Source organism: Podarcis tiliguerta (genome assembly GCF_965153285.1).
Source record: "Podarcis tiliguerta genome assembly, chromosome: 17".
Lineage (NCBI taxonomy): Eukaryota > Metazoa > Chordata > Lepidosauria > Squamata > Lacertidae > Podarcis > Podarcis tiliguerta.
Window position 1 is genome coordinate 29,551,355 of NC_139550.1, and position 20,025 is coordinate 29,571,379.

Below are 20,025 nucleotides of genomic sequence, written 5' to 3' on the forward strand. Positions count from 1 at the left end.
TACAAGAAAGAAGATTCCACCTAAACATTAGGAAGAACTTCCTGACAGTAAGAGCTGTTCGACAGTGGAATTTGCTGCCAAGGAGTGTGGTGGAGTCTCCTTCTTTGGAGGTCTTTAAGCAGAGGCTTGACAACCATATGTCAGGAGTGCTCTGATGGTGTTTCCTGCTTGGCAGGGGGTTGGACTCGATGGCCCTTGTGGTCTCTTCCAACTCTATGATTCTATGATTTATGGGAATGAGATCCAGCTGATTTTCTTTCCAAATGGGAGGGTTTAACAACTTTGATTCACCTTTGCAGTCACACACAGCTCCAGGTTCGGGTGTCTTACTCATACATCTGTGCAAGAATCTGTGGAATAAAAGAGATAAAGTCTCAGAACAGGATGTGGAATTGGGACCAGGCTACAGAATGCAAGTAAACATCAACCAGGGGCAGTCAAGATATACTTCATACTACTTATTTCCCCAACATAAACTACCTTGATCATCATTGCTAGAAAATTGTGATCCATTTTGTTTAAATAAAAAAGAAATTGCATCACTATTTATCTCAAATCTGGAAATAATAAGGCATAAGAGAACCTCATATTACCAGATCTCTGAAGATAGATGATCTTGTCGACAGACAGATTTATTGACGCTGCAACCTCCTTGTATATTTCTTTCACTTCTGTTGATGCTTCCTCTTCCCTGACTTCAGACCCCCCCAAAAAGTTGTCACATTGAGGAATAAAAGGGAGGAAAAAAGAGATGGAACATACTTATTTTGGATCCCAAGCAACAAACACATTTTGGATCTGAAGCACATAGTTAAAGGATGAAATCTGCCACAGAAAGGATGTGGATGGCTTCAAAAGGAAGTTTTTAATGGCTGGTGTTTTATTGTGATTTTAATATTTGGTTGGGAGCCACCCAGAGTGACTGGGGCAACCCAGTCAGATGGGCGGCATATAAATAATAAAATTATTAGATTATTATTGTTTTCAAAAGGGGATAGGGGACTAGAACAGACAATATAAACAAACCATGCTGTGTGGCTTCCCAACATTGCAATGCAGATGCAGTGTAGAATATCACATCAGTATATTCTGAAATATCTGCTGTGCTGGCTGAATAGCCTTTCAAATGCTAACTGCACCACAGCACTAAAATATGCCGTACAGTGGTACCTCGGGTTACATATGCTTCAGGTTACATGCGCTTCAGGTTACGGACTCCGCTAACCCAGAAATAGTGCTTCAGGTTAAGAACTTTGCTTCAGGATGAGAACAGAAATCATGCTCCGGCGGCGCAGCAGCAGCAGCAGGAGGCTCCATTAGCTAAAGTGGTGCTTCAGGTTAAGAGCAGTTTCAGGTTAAGTATGGACCTCCGGAACGAATTAAGTACTTAACCTGAGGTACCACTGTACTTGTTTTGGCTTAGAAAGTTTTCAGAGGCATATGGTGGGAGAAGATCTTGTGTGTGCCTTCAGGGAGCCAATTTGTATAACACATTATGCTGCTGCAGATTCAGAGTGCTCTGTACCTGCCTTTCTCTAGCTATATCCCACTAGAGAAGACTTTAGAAGACAAAGCACATCTGGCATGTATGACAACTACCACCCCCAGTTCCAAACATTCCCTTTTCAGGAAAGGTGCTCAAGAGAACATTGGTCCTGTGGCTTCAGGCATGCTAAGAGGAAACGAGTTATCTAGGCCCATTTCCAGTTGATTTTTGACCTGGGATTGGCACTGAAATGACTCCGCTCAGCACAATGGATGACTTATATTAGAGAAGAAGGAAAGAGGAGAGTGGGCCTGCTCCTGCTTCTCCATTGTCTGGAGAGGCCATTTTCTGGTTTGCATGGAGAAGCTGTTATCAATGGTGCCCACAACAGGAACATGTTGCTGTATTGAGGCAGCAGCAAGTGTTGAAAATTCGTTCCCCCAAACCATTTTGCACCTGGGGCAACTGCCCCTGTGCTGCCTCCATGCTACACCAGTGCCATCATATTCTCCTGGACCAGCTCTGTGGTTGGGGAGGTAAACGCTACTCATTTTGAAAGAGGAGCTTTGGTGGAGGTGATTTGGCGTGGAGATGAAGAAACTTCATCTCTGCTTCATATTGCACAACAGAGAGTGAAGGAAGACTTTCAGAGGATCTAACACTCTTATATATTTGCAGCTAGCCAGTATACCTGACACATTCAGTAGCCTCATATCTACATCTCGCAACGCACTCTTTCCCATCAATGAAGACACGTACCATATAGCTGCAGGACCTCCATTTCTTTTGTGTAAACGAAAAGAATGGCGTAATGGACGTAATCTGTCTTCATGATGTAAATGGTGATCTTCCCTGCATCTGAATCAGGACCACAAAAGAGATCCTTTAAGGGCGCACACTTCTCTTAACAGTTTGGTGCAGCAGTTACCTCATATGGGCATATGCCTTTGGGGGGGGGAGGGGCGGTTCCAAGTAGGACTGATTCCACCCCCACCCCAGTTCTCCAATGTATGGGCAATGACATCACCATACAAGGTTTTGCTGGAGAAAATGGATAGAAGCTTTCATTCTTCTCTCGTAGCACTAGAATTCATGGGCATCCAATGATGCTGAATGCTGGAAGACTTGGGACATTTAAAAGAAAGCACTTTCTTACGCAGTGCAAACTTAAACTAACACCAGTCTTGAAAGACCTACATTGGCTCCCAGTACGTTTCCAAGCACAATTCAAAGTGTTGGTGTTGACCTTTAAAGCCCTAAATGGCCTCGGCCCAGTATACCTGAAGGAGCGTCTCCACCCCCACCATTCTGCCCGGACGCTGAGGTCCAGCGCCGAGGGCCTTCTGGCGGTTCCCTCATTGCGAGAAGCCAAGTTACAGGGAACCAGGCAGAGGGCCTTCTCGGTAGTGGCACCCACCCTGTGGAACGCCCTCCCATTAGATGTCAAAGAGATAAACAGCTACCTGACATTCAGAAGACATCTTAAGGCTTAAGGTTCAGGGAAGTTTTTAATGTATGACATATTGGTGTATTTTTGGTCTTGTGGAAGCCGCCCAGAGTGGCTGGGGAAACCCAGCCAGATGGGCGGGGGACAAATAAATTATTATTATTATTATTATTATTATTATTATTATTATTAAACTGTGGAACTCCTATAGGAGGCAGTGATGGCCACAAATATGGACAGCTTTAAAGGGTGGGGGAGATCTATTGATGGCTATTAGTCACAGTAGCTATGCTCTGCTATCCACAGTTGCAGACAGCAGTGCTCCTGAATACCAGTTTCTGGACCCCACGCACCACATTAAATCAGATTTCTCACTTTTCAGTGAAAATCAAATGTTAAATAAACCCATTGTCAGTAATCCATTTGTGATTATCTCAAGTCCCCAACTGCAACATTAAGACCCCAACTGGAAGCCCCTATCAGAGGGGGATAGAGGTGGATTGGAAACAACTTGGCTTCCCATGGGAGGGTTGTTGGAATATTGTGGTTTCCTTCCACCCTGAACGAAGAGTAAATCACTTGCTGTTTACCTCTCCTGTATATTCCAGGCTGCTCATCTGGGAAAAAACGAGTCTGCAATCTTTTACACTCCTCCCCTCTGGAAAGAAAATATAAGATCATGGCGCTTCTGCAGAAGTGAGCTTCCTCCCACTATTTGTTCCCGCAGCAGCTGAAATTTGGGATTGGAAGCCTCTCCAGATCATTGCATTTTAGTTCCCCCGCCCCTTCACTCCAGCAAGTGAACTGATGGGCCTTGCAAAACAAAGGAAGGTGGTCTCAAAGTAATTCAAGAGAACTTACACTGGAACCCGTGTTTTGAAAGCGATGACTCCATTATCAAACAGAACTGTAGTATGAATCCTGTTGTCCTCTGATGGTTGACCTTCTTTCATAGCCAGTGCAATGAGGTTCCATTTTCCAGCAAACTAGAAAGAGGAGTTAAGTCAATTTCCTCGCCAAAAATGCATGCATTGGAATGATCCTCTTTCCACTCACATCATTTCAGGAAGCAATGCTCACTCTTGGATGGTAGTGGTGGTGGGGGAATAGTATATAGAAAGCAGAATTCCTGGACGTCAAGATTCAAGTTTGGGGCAAGTACTCTTTGGTAAGAGAACCCAGCAGAGATTTAAAGTAATAAAATATGCAGCAATATCATCATCATCATCATCATTAATACTCCTCCCCCCCAATCCGGCTGGGTTTCCCCAAACGCACGGGGCATCTCCCAGCAGAATAGCAAAACCAATAAAACATCAGACATTAAAAACTTCCCTAAACAGGGCTGCCTGTATTCTAAAAGTCAGGTAGTTGTTTATTTCCTTGACATCTGATGGGAGGGCGTTCCACAGGGGGGGAACCACTACCAAGAAGGCCCTCTGCCTGGTTCCCTGTAATCTCGCTTCTTGCAGTTAGGGAACAAGCAGATGACCCTCAGAGGAGGACCTCAGTGTCCAGGCTGAATGATGGAGGTGGAGACACACCTTCAGGTATACTGGGCTGAAGCCATTTAGGGCTTTAAAGGTCAGCACCAACACTTTGAAGTGTGCTCGGAAACGTACTGGGAGCCAATGAAGATCCTTTAGGACCGGTGTTATATGGTCTCGACAGCCACTCCCAGTCACCAGTCTAGCTGCTGCATTTTGGATTAGTTGTAGTTTCCGGGTCACCTTCAAAGGTAGCCCCACGTAAAGCACATAGTCCAAGTGGGAGATAACCAGAGTGTGTACCACTCTGGTGAAACAGTGTGCAGGCAGGTAGGGTCTCAGCCGGCATACTAGGTGAAGCTGCTAGACAGTTGACCTGGATACAAAATTAACCTGCACATCCATGGACAGCTGTGAGTCTAAAATGACTCCCAGGTTGTGCACCTGGTCCTTCAGGGGCACAGTTTCCCCATTCAGGACCAGGGAGTCCCCCACACCCACACATCCCCTGTCCCCCCCCCCAAACAGTACTTCTGTCTTGTCAGGATGCAACCTCAATATGTTAGCCCCCATACATCCTCTAACCACCTCCAGGCACTCACACAGGACCTTCACTGCACTCACTGGTTCTGATTTGAAGAAGAGGCAGAGCTGGGTATCATCCACAAATTGGTGAACACCCAGCCCAAGCCCCCTGATGATCTCTTCTAGTGGCTTCGTATAGATATTTAAAAGCAGCAAAGGGTGTAAATATAGGCTGTTAGACTAAAGTTTGCCATGTAAAGTGAGTTCCAAAATCCCCCCTTTAAACAGTTTCTTTTCAAGGTTTCCTGCTTCTCCAGCATAGGAAAAAGACCACATGTTGGGTAAGTGAAAAACTGGTTTCCTTACAAACCCTCCAAAGGTCAGATTCATGTGCTTCAGAAAAGGTTGCACAGGCAGTAAAACATAGCATAGCTACAAAGTGATGAAGGTTCCTAAATCAGTGGAATAGGAACTCAAGAGTGGCTGATGAGAGCCATGCAGTTGAATTGGAGCAACCAGCTCAAACCTCTTTACATACTGAGCTTCCTCCCAAGCTGAGGGCAAGTGGACATAGATAAGGCTGGTGGGACAGCTTATACTAAAGTATTAACCCCTTCATGCATTAATTAAGCGTATTGGAAATATATATATATATATATATATTTGCTTTCGTAGATTTTCACGGGTACAGGAATGCAGGTTTTGGTGTCCTCGGGTGTCTTCCCGTGTAAAAGTTGGGGTGTCTAGGCGACGTTTCGACGAGGTCTCACTCGTCATCTTCAGGCTGGTGCTTTCGGCTTCTTGTTACTGGAACAGAGCAGGATCTCAGTGTTTGAGTTCCTATAAATACTGTTGAGGAGGTGTGGTGTATAGCCTCCAATGTTCTGGGCAGAGAGGAGGTTCCCAGGCTAGTGTGCCTTTTCTTCTTTTGTTCCTTAATTACTTGAGGGATATCTTGAGTGATTTCTTGAGTGATTTCCTGAATCCCACTTAGGTGGGTCATTAGGTGTGGATTAGTTGCTAAAGCCTTCGTGTCTTGAACTCTTGAACTTTGTGAAGAGTTTTTCTGAGAAGATGGCTGTACTGCACTTGGTTGTGCTCTGGCTTGGCTTCGTGTATAGGGGCGAGCTGTGGTTTTGTGGCCTGTGCCAGCCAAATCTGTGTAGGGATTGCAGGGGGGTGCAGCATCCGGAGGTGCCACCCTGGTTTGGCTACTGGATGGTGTCTGTAATTTATCTGTGGAGAGGGTCTGGGTTTGGGTCTGGTGTGGTTGATTGGTGATGGCGTTCTGGTGATGGGATTCAGGAAATCACTCAAGAAATCACTCAAGATATCCCTCAAGTAATTAAGGAACAAAAGAAGAAAAGGCACACTAGCCTGGGAACCTCCTCTCTGCCCAGAACATTGGAGGCTATACACCACACCTCCTCAACAGTATTTATAGGAACTCAAACACTGAGATCCTGCTCTGTTCCAGTAACAAGAAGCCGAAAGCACCAGCCTGAAGATGACGAGTGAGACCTCGTCGAAACGTCGCCTAGACACCCCAACTTTTACACGGGAAGACACCCGAGGACACCAAAACCTGCATATATATATATATATATATATATATATAAAATGTGTGTATATAGGCACACAAACAGCAGAACAAAGATAACACTTGCATATAGTTCACAGCTACTGGAAGTGTTCACAACTTCCACAACGCCTGAGTAAATAAGAGACCAAATCCCATTGGCTACATATGTCAAAGAACTCCATGTGCTACTACAGTGGTGCCCCACAAGACGAATGCCTCGCAAGACGGAAAACCCGCTAGATGAAAGGGTTTTCCGTTTTGGAGGGGCTTCGCAAAACGAATTTCCTATGGGCTTGCTTCGCAAGACGAAAATGTCTTGCGAGTTCCTGCGATTTTTTTTCGCTCCCCACCCTCTTTTTCTAAGGCACTAAGCTGCTAATAGCCTTTTAGCAGCTAATCCGCTAATCCCTTAAGCCCTTAATAGCCGCTAATAGCCGCTAAACCGCTAATAGCGCTAATCCGCTAATCCGCTAATAGGGTTACTTCGCAAGACGAAAAAACCACTAGACGAAGAGACTCGCGGAACGGATTCTTTTCGTCTTGCGAGGCACCACTGTATTTTGTGCCCTCCTTAGATTAAAGGATTGTTGGGATATCTCCTACCTCCTGCCCGCAGCCCAAGACAGGTGGTCATTGTGTTCCAAAGTTCAAGGACCCAAAATGGCAGTGTCAAATCATAGCCTCACTGTGGCTTTGGAGCCTTGAACTGACTGCTGGGAGGCATTCAACACTTTTCTTGCTGCCACAACACTGCAGTAGCTGCCATTTTGTAATGGGACAAGTGTCTCCATCAGAAATAGAGCTGACAGATGTAGTGTCCCCTCCTACCCTCTACTTTCTGCTTTGGTCTGGATAAAAACACCCATTTGGAGATACGTTTGTGGTTACCTTTGTGGTATCGAAGTCTGGCTGAACATTGACAAGGGCTGAAGCATGAAGCAAGTATAGACAGGTCAATGTCAAACTCAACAGTCGATGTTTCATCCTTGCAATGGTCTCTAGCTGGGCAAGATCTGCAGTGTCTGTATAGATCTTCCTTCCTCAAAACTTATCCAAGAGTATCCACCCACCCATCTCTTTGAAGCTATTTCTGCACCAGAAAGGAAGATTACTGGGTTATTTTGAGAAGTACCGGTAATTGTTTCATTAGTAGGCATCATCTGAAACATATAGGACACTGTGCTCATCACCACTTGTTCTGCTGGGAATCTAATGAGTCAACCTGTGACTAGATCCCATTCCAAAGGTCAATGGGAATATTGCCAACCTTCATAAACGATTTTAGCACCCCCCTTTTATGGAGAGGTGGGAAAGCTTTGGTTGCTCTCAGCAGCCTGGAAGTGTCAATGTTTTATTTAATTATATTTTATGTTCTTCTGCTGAGTCCAGGCATCTGTGGGTGTTGCTATTGAATGTCATGTCGGCTCACAATAAGACCTCCCTCACCCATGATCTGATTATGGATGAGGAGGCTTATCTGGTCTATATAAATGAGACTTGGGCTGCTGAGCAGGGTGCAGTTGGTGTCACTCAGTTGTACCCACCATTGACAGAATTACAAGCCTGGTAGATGAAGGGAATGCAGTGGATGTAGCCTACCTTGATTTCAGCAAGGCATTCGACAAGGTGCCCCATGATATTCTTGTAAAGAAGCTGGTAAAATGCGGTCTTGACTATGCTACCACTCAGTGGATTTGTAACTGGCTGACTGACCGAACCCAAAGGGTGCTCATCAATGGTTCCTCTTCATCCTGGAGAAGAGTGACTAGTGGGGTGCCACAGGGTTCTGTCTTGGGCCCGGTCTTATTCAACATCTTTATCAACGACTTGGATGATGGACTCAAGGGCATCCTGATCAAATTTGCAGATGACACCAAACTGGGAGGGGTGGCTAACACTCCAGAGGACAGGATCACACTTCAAAACGACCTTGACAGATTAGAAAACTGGGCCAAAACAAACAAGATGAACTTTAACAGGGAGAAATGTAAAGTATTGCACTTGGGCAAAAAAAATGAGAGGCACAAATACAAGGTGGGTGACACCTGGCTTGAGAGCAGCACATGTGAAAAGGATCTAGGAGTCTTGGTTGACCACAAACTTGACATGAGCCAACAGTGTGACGCGGCAGCTAAAAAAGCCAATGCAATTCTGGGCTGCATCAATAGTATAGCATCTAGATCAAGGGAAGTAATAGTGCCACTGTATTCTGCTCTGGTCAGACCTCACCTGGAGTACTGTGTCCAGTTCTGGGCACCACAGTTCAAGAAGGACACTGACAAACTGGAACGTGTCCAGAGGAGGGCAACCAAAATGGTCAAAGGCCTGGAAACGATGCCTTATGAGGAACAGCTAAGGGAGCTGGGCATGTTTAGCCTGGAGAAGAGGAGGTTAAGGGGTGATATGATAGCCATGTTCAAATATATAAAAGGATGTCATATAGAGGAGGGAGAAAGGTTGTTTTCTGCTGCTCCAGAGAAGCGGACATGGAGCAATGGATCCAAAGTACAAGAAAGAAGATTCCACCTAAATATTAGGAAGAACTTCCTAACAGTAAGAGCTGTTCGACAGTGGAATTTGCTGCCAAGGAGTGTGGTGGAGTCTCCTTCTTCGGAGGTCTTTAAGCAGAGGCTTGACAACCGTATGTCAGGATTGCTCTGATGGTATTTCCTGCTTGGCAGGGCGTTGGACTCGGTGGCCCTTGTGGTCTCTTCCAACTCTATGACTCTATGATTCTATGATTCTATGTACCTGACCCACCAGGCACACTTGAGGGTTGGGGAGCGGGAGTTGCTGTAGTCTATAGAGATTTGAGGGAGCGGGTGGCGCTGAGGTCTAAACCACTGAGCCTCTTGGGCTTGCCGATCAGAAGGTCAGCGGTTCAAATCTGTGCAATGGGGTGAGTTCCCATTGCTCTGTCCCAGCTCCTGCCAACCTAGCAGTTCGAAAGTGTACCAGTTCTAGTAGATAAATAGGTACCGCTCCGGCGGGAAGGTTAATAGCATTTCCATGCGCTCTGGTTTCCGTCACAGTGTTCTGTTGTGTCAGAAGCGGTTTAGTCATGCTGGCCACATGACCTGGGAAGCTGTCTGTGGACAAACGTTGGCTCACTCTGCCTGAAAAGTGAGATGAGTGCTGCAACCCAATAGTCACCTTTGACTGGACTTAACTGTCTAGGGGTCTTTTACCTTTATATTTTTTTAAAATAGAGACTCTCTCTCTCCAGGCTCTCTGTCCAGCTGGCAGGGATCTAGTGTGTGTTGGGACAGATTTGGGATTCTGATGGTTTACCTCCCACCTCGCTGTCCAGCAGTCTCCCTGCCTGAGCTCAGAGGCGGAGCTAGCTGCTTTGGCATGCGGAATGGCACACATGATGTGTACCCGGGGACAGGGCCATGGGGGAGGGGCAAGCATCCCAGTGGGGTGGGGCGAGACGCCCATGGGGTAGAGCAGGACACCCATGGGGTGTGTGTGGAGCAACACGTCCCTGACAGGCTGCTTCCTGGGCGGGGGGGGGGGGGTAGGGAGCTGCGCCGCTTTGCCAGCAGCCTTCCTCCCTTCTCTCTTCCTTTTGACAGCTCTGAGGAGGCTCCCCCCCCCAGTAAGCAGCCCGAGAGCGCAGGGCAATGGTGCTCCACCCGCCCGTGACTCCCAAGCCTCCCCTGAGCTGTCAATGTTATGTACTGAAGTTCTCACCCTGGGCCAGCAGGGGGATACTGTACATAGCTTTCACTCATGTCCACATATGCAAATAAGGGATTGAAAGTGACGTTCAGTGATTGGATAGTTACAGAAAGTGTTACAGTTGCATTGTAGTGGAGCTCTATATAAGCAGGCTGGCTGAACCCTTCAGTTCAGTTCAGTTCTGGCCTGTAAATAAACAAGAGCTGTTTGAAGAATCGCTTTGTCGTCTGATATGTTCACACACAATCTAACAGTCAAAATGAAGGGGTAAGCGGCAAAGGCCACTGGCAAGGCAGCGCAGCTCTGTCCCTTCCCCGACGGCTCAGGGTAGGCTTGGGAGTCGCAGGCAGGCTCACAATTTCATGACTGCCTCTTAACACTGGCAGAGGAACGGTGTCAAGGAGGGAGTAGGCCGCCCCCGGTACCACTATTCCAGTAGGGTGCCATCACGGCGTTCCCCCCAGATACGCGTCGTGCACCACCCTGCATGTGCCCGGGCGTCACGCCACCACAGGCGCCACATCACGCCCCCAGAATGCACATCACGCCCTCGCGGGCGGCATACCATGCCCCCGGGATGTGCACCATGCCCCCCAGGGCTCACGCCGCACCCCCTGCCTGCTCCCTGCCCCCAGTAGTGGAGCATGCAGCTTCACCACTGCCTCTTAAGATAGTTCAGAAATTTCAGCTGGTTACAGAATTTGGTGACTTTGAATTGTGCTCGGAAAGGTACTAGGAACCAATGAAGATCCTTTAGGACCGGTTTTATATAGTCTCGGCTGTCACTCCTGGCCACCAGTCTAACTGCAGCATTCTGGACTAGTTGTAGTTTCCGGGTCACCTTCAAAGGTAGTCCCATGTGGAGAGCATTGCAGTAGTCCAAGTGGGAGATAACCAGAGCATGTACCACTTCTGGTGAAACAGTGTGCAGGCAGGTAGGGTCTCAGCCAGCATACCAGGTGTAGCTGGTAGACAGTTGCCCTGGACACAGAATTGGCCTGCACTTCCATGGACAGCTGTGAGTCCAAAATTACTCCCAGGCTGTAAACCTGGTCCTTCAGGGGCACAGTTTCCCCATTCAGGGCCAGGGAGTCCCCCACACCCACACACCCCTGTCTCCCCAAAACAGTACTTCTATCTTATATTGTCAGGATTCAACCTCAACATGGCTTGGGGTAGGCTTGGGAGTCATGGGCGGGCAGCGCACTGAATGTCACCTCCTTCAGTTTTGACACCTGGGGCTGTCCACCCCCACCGCCCTCCTTCCTTCACCCCTGCCTGAGCTGACACAGCTGGTTTCAGAGGTGGTGTTGAGGACTGCTGGTTTTGAGGAACTTCAATATCCATGGCTCAGAATTTCATGGCTGCCTCCTAAGATAGTTCAGAAATTTCAGCTGGTGCAGAATTTGGTGATTTGAATTCTCACTGGGGCAAGATGGTTGAGCATATTGTACCGATCCTGGCCCGACTGCACTGGCTGCCAATTATTTTCTGAGGCAGACGTATGGATCATCATTACATGCTGAAGCCTGAGGAGAACCTGACGTCAGTTTGCCTCCCTTGTTGTTGTCTGAATTGATCAAAAATACTTTCAGAGGTTTAGGAACGGGAAGTCCTTCACTGTGCAGAACTGGTTAACCTACTGTCCACTTCTTTTGCCCTGTGATGCCTGTGAGGCTTTGCTTTACACTAATGAGCGCATCATCTTACGTCAGAGATAATAAAACCGGGATGTCATGACTCAACTGCAGGTCTTTGGTCCTGGGGTTGGTGTGTATGATGCAATATGACACCGTATGGGGCAATCAGGAGCATGAAATGCAATGTTGTCAAATGAAATCATGTACACAATGTGGACTGGGTCGTTTATACATGACCATCTTTGTATCTCCTCAACAGGAGCCAGTCAACAAATTTTATTATCATAGTTGTGTTCAGCACCTTGAAATTAGAAAAAGAGAGAGGCTGTTTCATTTCAGAGGCATTTTGTGAATTGTGAAATTTAGGAAGTTCCACTACTTTCTAACTAAGACAGGTTTTACTGCCTATGCAATTTTCTGAAGTCCATGAACCTGGCCTTTGAAGAGTTTATAAGTAAACTATGTTTTATTTTCCAAGCTTGTGGTCTCCTTGGGGAAGAAGGGAATTTTAGAAAGGTTTTTTTTTTAAAATGGGGACATTTTGGAAATCACTGTAGAGAGCATATTTTAAAGGTCCAACAACCTATATTTCCATGCTTTACTTTGCTGCATATTTTGTGATCTCGACTGGAGTTCTCTCACCAAAGAGTGCTTGCCCCAAGCCTGGACATCAGAATCCAGTAATTTTCCTTTTTATATAGTGCGATGAATTTGGGGTGTACACATAACAGTTTTCTTTCTCTTAAGGCCAACAGAAGAGAAAACAGTACCACTTATGTGATTAGAATACCATTTATGAATATATATCTGATGCAAATGATTCAATTTTTCTTTCCAAATGGAATGGTTCACAATGGTGGTTGGTATTTGCAATGCAGGAGGCAAATTCCAGGACAATTCCTCCATCCCCATCCTCATGCAGACATCTTTCCCATGTTATTTTTGGCTTTCTGCATGGAATTGCAAAAAGACAAGAGATCCCGTTATCACAGCAAGGGACCTTGGCCCATGGAGAACCCCGCAAATCCCCTAGATGCAATCAAAAAACAATGGGAGAATGACATAGGCTATGAGATTAACCCCACTCAATGGACCAGAATGTGGTCTAAACCCCCCTTTAAATCCATATCAACGAAAAGAAAAGAACTCACACTGAAACTCACCTACAGGTGGTACCTAACACCAAGGAAACTAGCGCTAATACACCCAGGAACCTCACCAAAATGCTGGAGAGGGTGCATCTCCACAGGCACATACCTCCACATGTGGTGGGAGTGTCCCAAAATCCAACTATTCTGGACAACAGCCATACAAGAAATATGTAAAATAACTAAGCAAGTAATAGACATCACCCCAGAATTGGCCCTACTAAACATTTTCCAAGACAACAATGCCCATTTACACCACAAAGAACTCATAACCCACCTACTCTCAGCAGCCAGAAGCACCATAGCCAGACACTGGAGAGACCTGTCGGGAGTAAGTATGGACCAATGGTACCAAATAGTATGGGAAACAGCCCTACTAGAAAAATTAACTAATAAACTGAAACTGACACGGGGACAAACAGAAGAAGACGCCTTCACCCCGGTATGGCTCCCCTTTATCACATACACAGCCCAACAGGACAATGACAATAATCCACCAACAGCATACAAATCAATATGGCTAACCTGATCCAAAACACCCACCCACCTCACTCACACACGAAAACAAAGATCACCACAGCCAATCACAAGCAAACAATCACACCCTAGGCCAACCCCAACCTCTCTCACCACCAAAGGAACACAAGTGAACAACACAAACAACGCTGACCCCAAACTCTACATACATTTAACACAATAGAAACACCGCCACCCAACCCCACCCCCTTCCATTTTCCCTCTCTCCACCCCCTTTTTCTTTTTTCTTTTCTTCTCCCCCTAATGCCTCAACAAATGAAATGGATTTGTAAAAATGTTACATGGAAAAACAACAACGAGGCATTACACTTACTTCTGTAAAACAAGAAAACCCTTAATAAAAAAAATAATAAAAGAAAAGAAAAGATAAAGGTTGCAGTTGTATTCATAGAATCATAGAGTTGGAAGAGACCACAAGGGCCATCGAGTCCAACCCCCTGCCAAGCAGGAAACACCATCAGAGCACTCCTGACATATGGTTGTCAAGCCTCTGCTTAAAGACCTCCAAAGAAGGAGACTCCACCACACTCCTTGGCAGCAAATTCCACTGTCGAACAGCTCTTATTCCTCTGGACCCTGCTCCTGGTCATTTAACAAAAGCCTGATTTGCCGATGTTTTCAAATGATAATGTTCCTACTCTCCAGGCCATAGGTGATAACTGCCCTGGGACCTCTGGGTAGAGGGTAGTACATAAAAGCCTTATAATCTTAATAATAATATCAGCAAATCAGCAGGAAGATGTCAGTGTCAGATTCAGTTGGATGCTGGAGGGGTCTCAGGTCTGAACTAGCTAAAATTATCGGTGTTCATGGAGACTTCTGCCTGAGGCTTGGGGCTACCTTTGAAGGTGTCCCAGAAACTACAACTAATCCAGAATGTGGCAGCTAGACTGGTGACTGGGAGTGGCCATATAACACTGGTCCTGAAAATCTTCATTGGCTCCCAGTATGTTTCCGAGCTGACCTTTAAAGCCCCTGGGACACGTGCCAGCCCCACCCCTGCCTGCTCTCTGTCCCCCGGAGCTGGAGCATGAAGCTCCGCCACTGCCTTAGATGTGTCTACTCATGAGCTCCCAGGTAAGTGTGCAGAGGACCAATTATCTTACCTTTTCCATATCTTCTTATATACAGAGATCTGTGGATGAAAAGAAATGCTGTCAGTGAATGAGCAAGATGTGGGATTGGGTCCAGGGAACAGAACAAGTTAAGGATGATGATGATGATTATTATTTTGTTCCTTATGGGCCATGCTCCATAGCCAACAATAGACTGGCTCTCAGATATCAGTAGGGATTCTCTTTTTAAAAGTATCCATAATGCTTATCCACATGTGGAGAAAACATTCTCTTGATAAAACCTCAAGGGCCACTTTTCTCCACATGAACCAACCTGGATCCTGCAATCATCATGTGAGGCCTCTCTTCATGTGCTTCTTCCACAAAAGGTCTGGAAGGTGGCAACACAAGAACGAACCTTTTCTGCAGTGGCTCCCCATTTTGCAGGCATTCTCCCCAGGGAGGATTGGCTGGAACCACCATTATATCTATTTAGGCACTGGGCAAAAACATTCCCCTTCAGCCAGGCCTTGGGCTGATGAACAGTCTATGTCCTTTTACATGTGTTTGTGGGAGGGATGGCTTATGGGTGGGGTTTTTTTTGTTATTTTTCTCCTTTTTATTATGTATTTTTGTGTTTTTATATTGTATTTTTATACTGTGAACTGTCCCGAGATCTTCAAATTTAATAAATCCTAATAATGTAAGAAAGTACTTCCTGATGTTTAGTTGGAATCCCCTTTCTTGTAATTGGAATCCACTAGTTCAAAAGCTAGCCTCCAGAGCAGGAGAAATAATAATAATAATAATAATAATAATAATAATAATAATAATAATAATTTATTATTTGTAACTTCGCCCATCTGGCTGGGTTTCCCCAGCCACTCTGGGCGGCTTCAACAAATACCAAAAATACACTAATATGTCATACATTAAAAACTTCCCTGAGCAGGAAAGAAAAGAAGCTAACTCCATCTTCTGTGTGACAGCCCAGGAGACATTTGAAGAGGACTATTCCATCCTCTCTCGATCTCCTCTGCTCCAAGCTAAACACCCCCAGTTCCCTCAACTGTTCCTTATCAGGCTTCATATCCAGATTCTAATAATACCTGGTGATCTCTAGAGTCCAAGCGGCTAGCATCATCATCACCATACCTTCAAACCAGGGCGGAGAAAATCTTAAGCATTAATTGCCCTTACTATTTTCGGATACATAGGCGATTGCTTCTGGATCGAATTGCAAATCGGTGGCCAAAGTTTTAAATTTTTCTTTCACTTCATCTGACACAGTCTGTTCCCTGCCTTAAGACACAAACAAGAAGTTGGCATTGAGAATCAGCATCATAGTGCAGGAGGATAGATCATAGAATGGTACAGCTGGGGTCATCTAGTCCCCTGCAATGCAGGAATCTCAGATAAAGGATCCATGACAGATGGCCATCCAACCTCTGCTTAAAAACGTCTAAGGAAGGAGAGTCCACAACCTTCCGAGGGAGTCCATTCCACTGTTGAACAGCTCTCACTGTCAGAAAATACCATATTTTTCTCTCTATAACACTCACATTTTTTCTCCTAAAAAGTAAGGGGAAATGTCTGTGTGTGTTATTGAGCGAATGTGTGGTCCCTGGAGCCGCCTGGCCCGAGTACAGGGGCAAAAATCAGGCAAAAATCAGATCGCGGAGGAGGGAAGGCTAAAGAGAGGAGGTTGCTGCTTTCTAGCATTCTGACTCAGGGTCTTACTGCCCACTGTTTTCGCTAGGAGTGCAGCCGATAGCCACCACCACCTCCTCTCCGTGCTCCGCTGCTGCTGCTGCGTCCATCATCACAGGCAGCCGGAAAATGCAGGTGGGAGAGAGAAAGAAAGAGAGAGGGGGGGGCTGACTTGGGTGGGTGGGGGAAAACTTTTGCCTTCCTTTCCTCCCTCCCGTTAAACCCCTCTCCTGTATTGTTAGCCAGCTGCTTCCCCACATGCAGGGGAAACATGCAGGTGAGAGAGAGAGAGAGAGAGAGAGAGAGAGAGAGAGGGCTGGCTTGGGTGGGTGGGTGGGTGGGTGGGGGGAAGCACAGCTTCAGAAGAAGGAGGTTTGAAATGAAAAACCAGAAGTGTAGGGCAAAGTTCCTTCTCCATTCTGAATTGTCCCATCCTGATGCAACCCTCAGGGGCTTGCGAGGCACATTTGCACAGAGCACGTCAACCAGCGCTTTAAGCTACTCTGCCTCGCAGGGTTGTCGTGGGGATGAAAATTTGAATTGCCAGTAGATTACGGCAAATTTGTTGTTGGAGTTTTATCGTGATGCTCCAATTATTCTGACAAATCTAGCTGTGGGGTGGTGCTGGATTACTCTATTGGCCATTAGTGGTAGTATTTACATATCCTTAGACCAGGCATAGGAAACCTTCGGCCCTCCAGATGTTTTGGCCTACAACTCCCACGATCCCTAGCTAACAGGACCTGTGGTCAGGGATGATGGGAATTGTAGTCCAAAACATCTGGAGGGCTGAAGGTTGCCTATGCCTAGCTTATACAAACTGGGAGGATGGGTGAGATTTTCAAAAGCTGACAGGTGTGCCCATTGTAACCTATGTCACCCAAACAAGCTCCAGACATACCATAGAGTTGTAGCATGCCCATATGCTCCATTAGGAAGTGGATGATATGGTAAGTCTCATAATCTGTATCCACAATGTGTACTGTAGTCTTCTCATCTATTGAAAAAAGAGCCCCAAAAGATCCATTAACAGCCATGGGAGTCACTTACACAGATGCAAAAGAAAGGGCGTGCGTGTGTTGATGGAGATAATGGAGAAATCTATTAAACTTACCTTCAGTATCGAATTCGGCCCGCTTTATAGGGTGCAGAACAACTTTTTTACGCCGACAGTCTCCATTTCTGGAAAGACAGGCAGGGTTGTCAAGTTGCTTCCCCACCCAATCAGCACGCCCCCCTCCCCCAATCTCTGCACAAGATTTCACAGGGGTTCCAGGTGCTCAGCCAGGGCCATGTTTCCTCTGAGAATCAAGTTGTAGTGCCTTTAGGAAATATGGTTTCCTCTGTCCCAGCCTGCCAAGATGGTCCTGACCTTTGTACCCCTTCTCAGCTCCCCCCCCCCAAAAAAAATTTTCCTGTGACATCATCCCCACCAGCAGCTTGGAGTTGGCCAGTCCTGGAGTTCTGGGGGGGCATTGCCCAGTTTCAGAAGAAGAGGGAGCAACTGGAAGCTGCCCAATAGACATTCAGAATCTCAGCTGGTGTAATTGACTTTCCGGGATCAGGGATGCAGCTTAGGCTAGACCCCTGGGTATACGACCTAGCCTCCCTGCTGAAAGAGGGAGGAGTAGGTAGCCAACAGGCCAAGCCTCAAGACCCTTCCCTTTATACTGTGAAGGTAGATAATGGTCATAGCAGTGGATGAAGACTTACTTAGGAACATCAATTTTGAGGACCAGTTCTCCATTCTTTTTGGGCTCCATTAAATAGCCATAGACTTCTCTCGTCTGTCTGTCATACTGTACTGTTGCAATAGGAAACCACTTACCGGTGAGCTACAAAGAAGAGGTTTGTTTGTGTGTTATTGAGAGACACATTTTAATATATATTGTAGACTGGTAGCTAAAGTAGCATAGTGGTCTCAGGCTTCCCACTCTGGGCCCCTCTTTCAGAATGGAATTTTTTCAAGCCACATCAGGTTTTATTATTATTATTGTTGATAAGAAATACATTGCAAAATGAAAAGAAGCAACTCCTAGCAGTGCTTCATTAATAACATAGAACACATCTACTTTATAAGCACAGTAGCACTTTGGTTCTCAAACTTAATCAGTTCCTGGAGTCCGTTCGCTTCCCGAAACAGTTTGAAAACCAAGGAGCAGCTTCTGATTGGCTGCAGGAGCTTCCTGCAGTCGAGCAGAAGCCACATCAGGCATTCGGCTTCCAAAAAATGTTCGCAAACTGGAACACTTATTTCTGGGTTTGCAGCGTTCAGGAGCCAAAACGTATGAGTACCAAGGCGTTCAAGAACTAAGGAGAACTATGTATACATACTACACTGAAATGTTTAAATGTTTCTTTATTGGTCCTTGATACTTCCTGATAAACTTGCCATCCTCTCCGGCCACACCAGTGTGGCACAATACAGCCTTGGAGAACCACTGGGTTAGGGCATGGGAGAGACCAGGGTTCAAATTCCTGTTCGGCCATGAAGCTCACAGCGGGACCTTGGGCCAGTCACTGCCTCTCGGTCCAATCTACCTCATAGGGTTGTTGTGGGGATTAAATGAGGAAGGGGAGAACCAGGTACATCACCCTGCGCTCCGTGGAGAAACAGGTGGGATATAAACAGGGCACAGTCAGCTTGCAAAGTCTGTAAGCAGGTGAACAAGGCTGTGCAAGCTCGATTATTGCTAAATTTGTCACCATCCCTAGTTGTAAGTGAAAGAGAAAAATGTGGCCATTACCTTCATTAGATCCAAGTCTGGCATCATCGGAATGGGTACAGGAACCTTGTACTTAGGAACTGCTGAGCAGGTGCCAGCAAACACAATAATAATCAGCACAATGTTCATCCTTGCAAGGCTTTGCAGCACTTCAGGAACGTTTGAGACTTCTGCAGAGACCTTGGCTCTTCAAGCGATGCCTCAATTTATATCCCTCTGCTTATGTCCCCAAATTTCATCTAAGCCAGTACAGCCCTGCCATTAAAAGAGGTCGTGGGGTGTTTGAGAGAGGGAACCAGGTGATTTTCAGAACTAATTGTTATCCGTGGTGAGTACATTTTCTAAAAACCCGGGAACACTCTGCCCTTCGATGCTTGTTCTGAAGGACTCCAAGGCCTGTGGCCTCCCCTCTTAGTTGTGGGTGGTGGTTGACGGTGAACTTCACCACCAACGGAGGCCTGGGCTGTGATCAAAAGGAGCCGAGAGCCAGTTGTAACTAATGTTAGAATAAGGTTTGCACCTCCAGACCACATTCCTCACCTGGAACATCCCTGGGGCAGGTGTTGTGGGAAGAAAGGAAATTCAAGTTGCGTTGGCCTCTCCTTTTGGAGATAGCAGGGGTCCATCTGCTCCCCACCCCCAGGACTAATCTTTTGTTGTTGAAATCATGTCTTGTTATGGGCATAGAGACCCATCCAAGTTAAAATACAGTACAGTGGTACCTTGTTTCTCAAACGCCTCGGTACTCAAACAAATTGGAACCCAAACACTGCAAACCCGGAAGTAAGTGTCACCAGTTTGCAAACTTTTTTCAGAAGGCGAACGTGCTCCATTTTGAGTGTTATGCTTCTGTTTTGAGTGCCACACTTCCGTTTTGAGTGTTACACTGAGGTCTGTCTGTCTTTGTTATTTATTTTGCGTTTTTGTTTTTGCGACTCTTTTTGTTTTTGTGACTGTGTGGAACCCAGTTCAGCTACTGATTGATTTATTGATTGTAT

The 20,025-nt window shown here is 46.2% G+C and overlaps 2 protein-coding genes across 2 annotated transcripts; both read right to left on the bottom strand.

The window, feature by feature from the left end:
* Window positions 1-219: 219 nt before the first annotated feature.
* Window positions 220-7,539, bottom strand: LOC310667827 (lipocalin-15-like). The gene is made up of 6 exons (XM_083420815.1): window positions 7,416-7,539; window positions 3,795-3,919; window positions 3,524-3,591; window positions 2,246-2,344; window positions 594-695; window positions 220-350 (listed from the first exon to the last, which is right to left on the bottom strand). The coding sequence occupies exons 1-6, from the start codon at window positions 7,509-7,511 to the stop codon at window positions 331-333; spliced, it is 510 nt and encodes a 169-aa protein (XP_083276941.1). The 5' UTR covers window positions 7,512-7,539; the 3' UTR covers window positions 220-330.
* A 5,085-nt stretch (window positions 7,540-12,624) lies between these two features.
* LOC310667826 (major urinary protein 3-like) lies at window positions 12,625-19,268 on the bottom strand. Its single transcript, XM_083420814.1, has 7 exons — window positions 19,049-19,268; window positions 18,015-18,136; window positions 17,416-17,483; window positions 17,203-17,298; window positions 15,792-15,893; window positions 14,643-14,671; window positions 12,625-12,801 (listed from the first exon to the last, which is right to left on the bottom strand). The coding sequence occupies exons 1-6, from the start codon at window positions 19,154-19,156 to the stop codon at window positions 14,658-14,660; spliced, it is 510 nt and encodes a 169-aa protein (XP_083276940.1). The 5' UTR covers window positions 19,157-19,268; the 3' UTR covers window positions 12,625-12,801; window positions 14,643-14,657.
* Window positions 19,269-20,025: the final 757 nt, after the last annotated feature.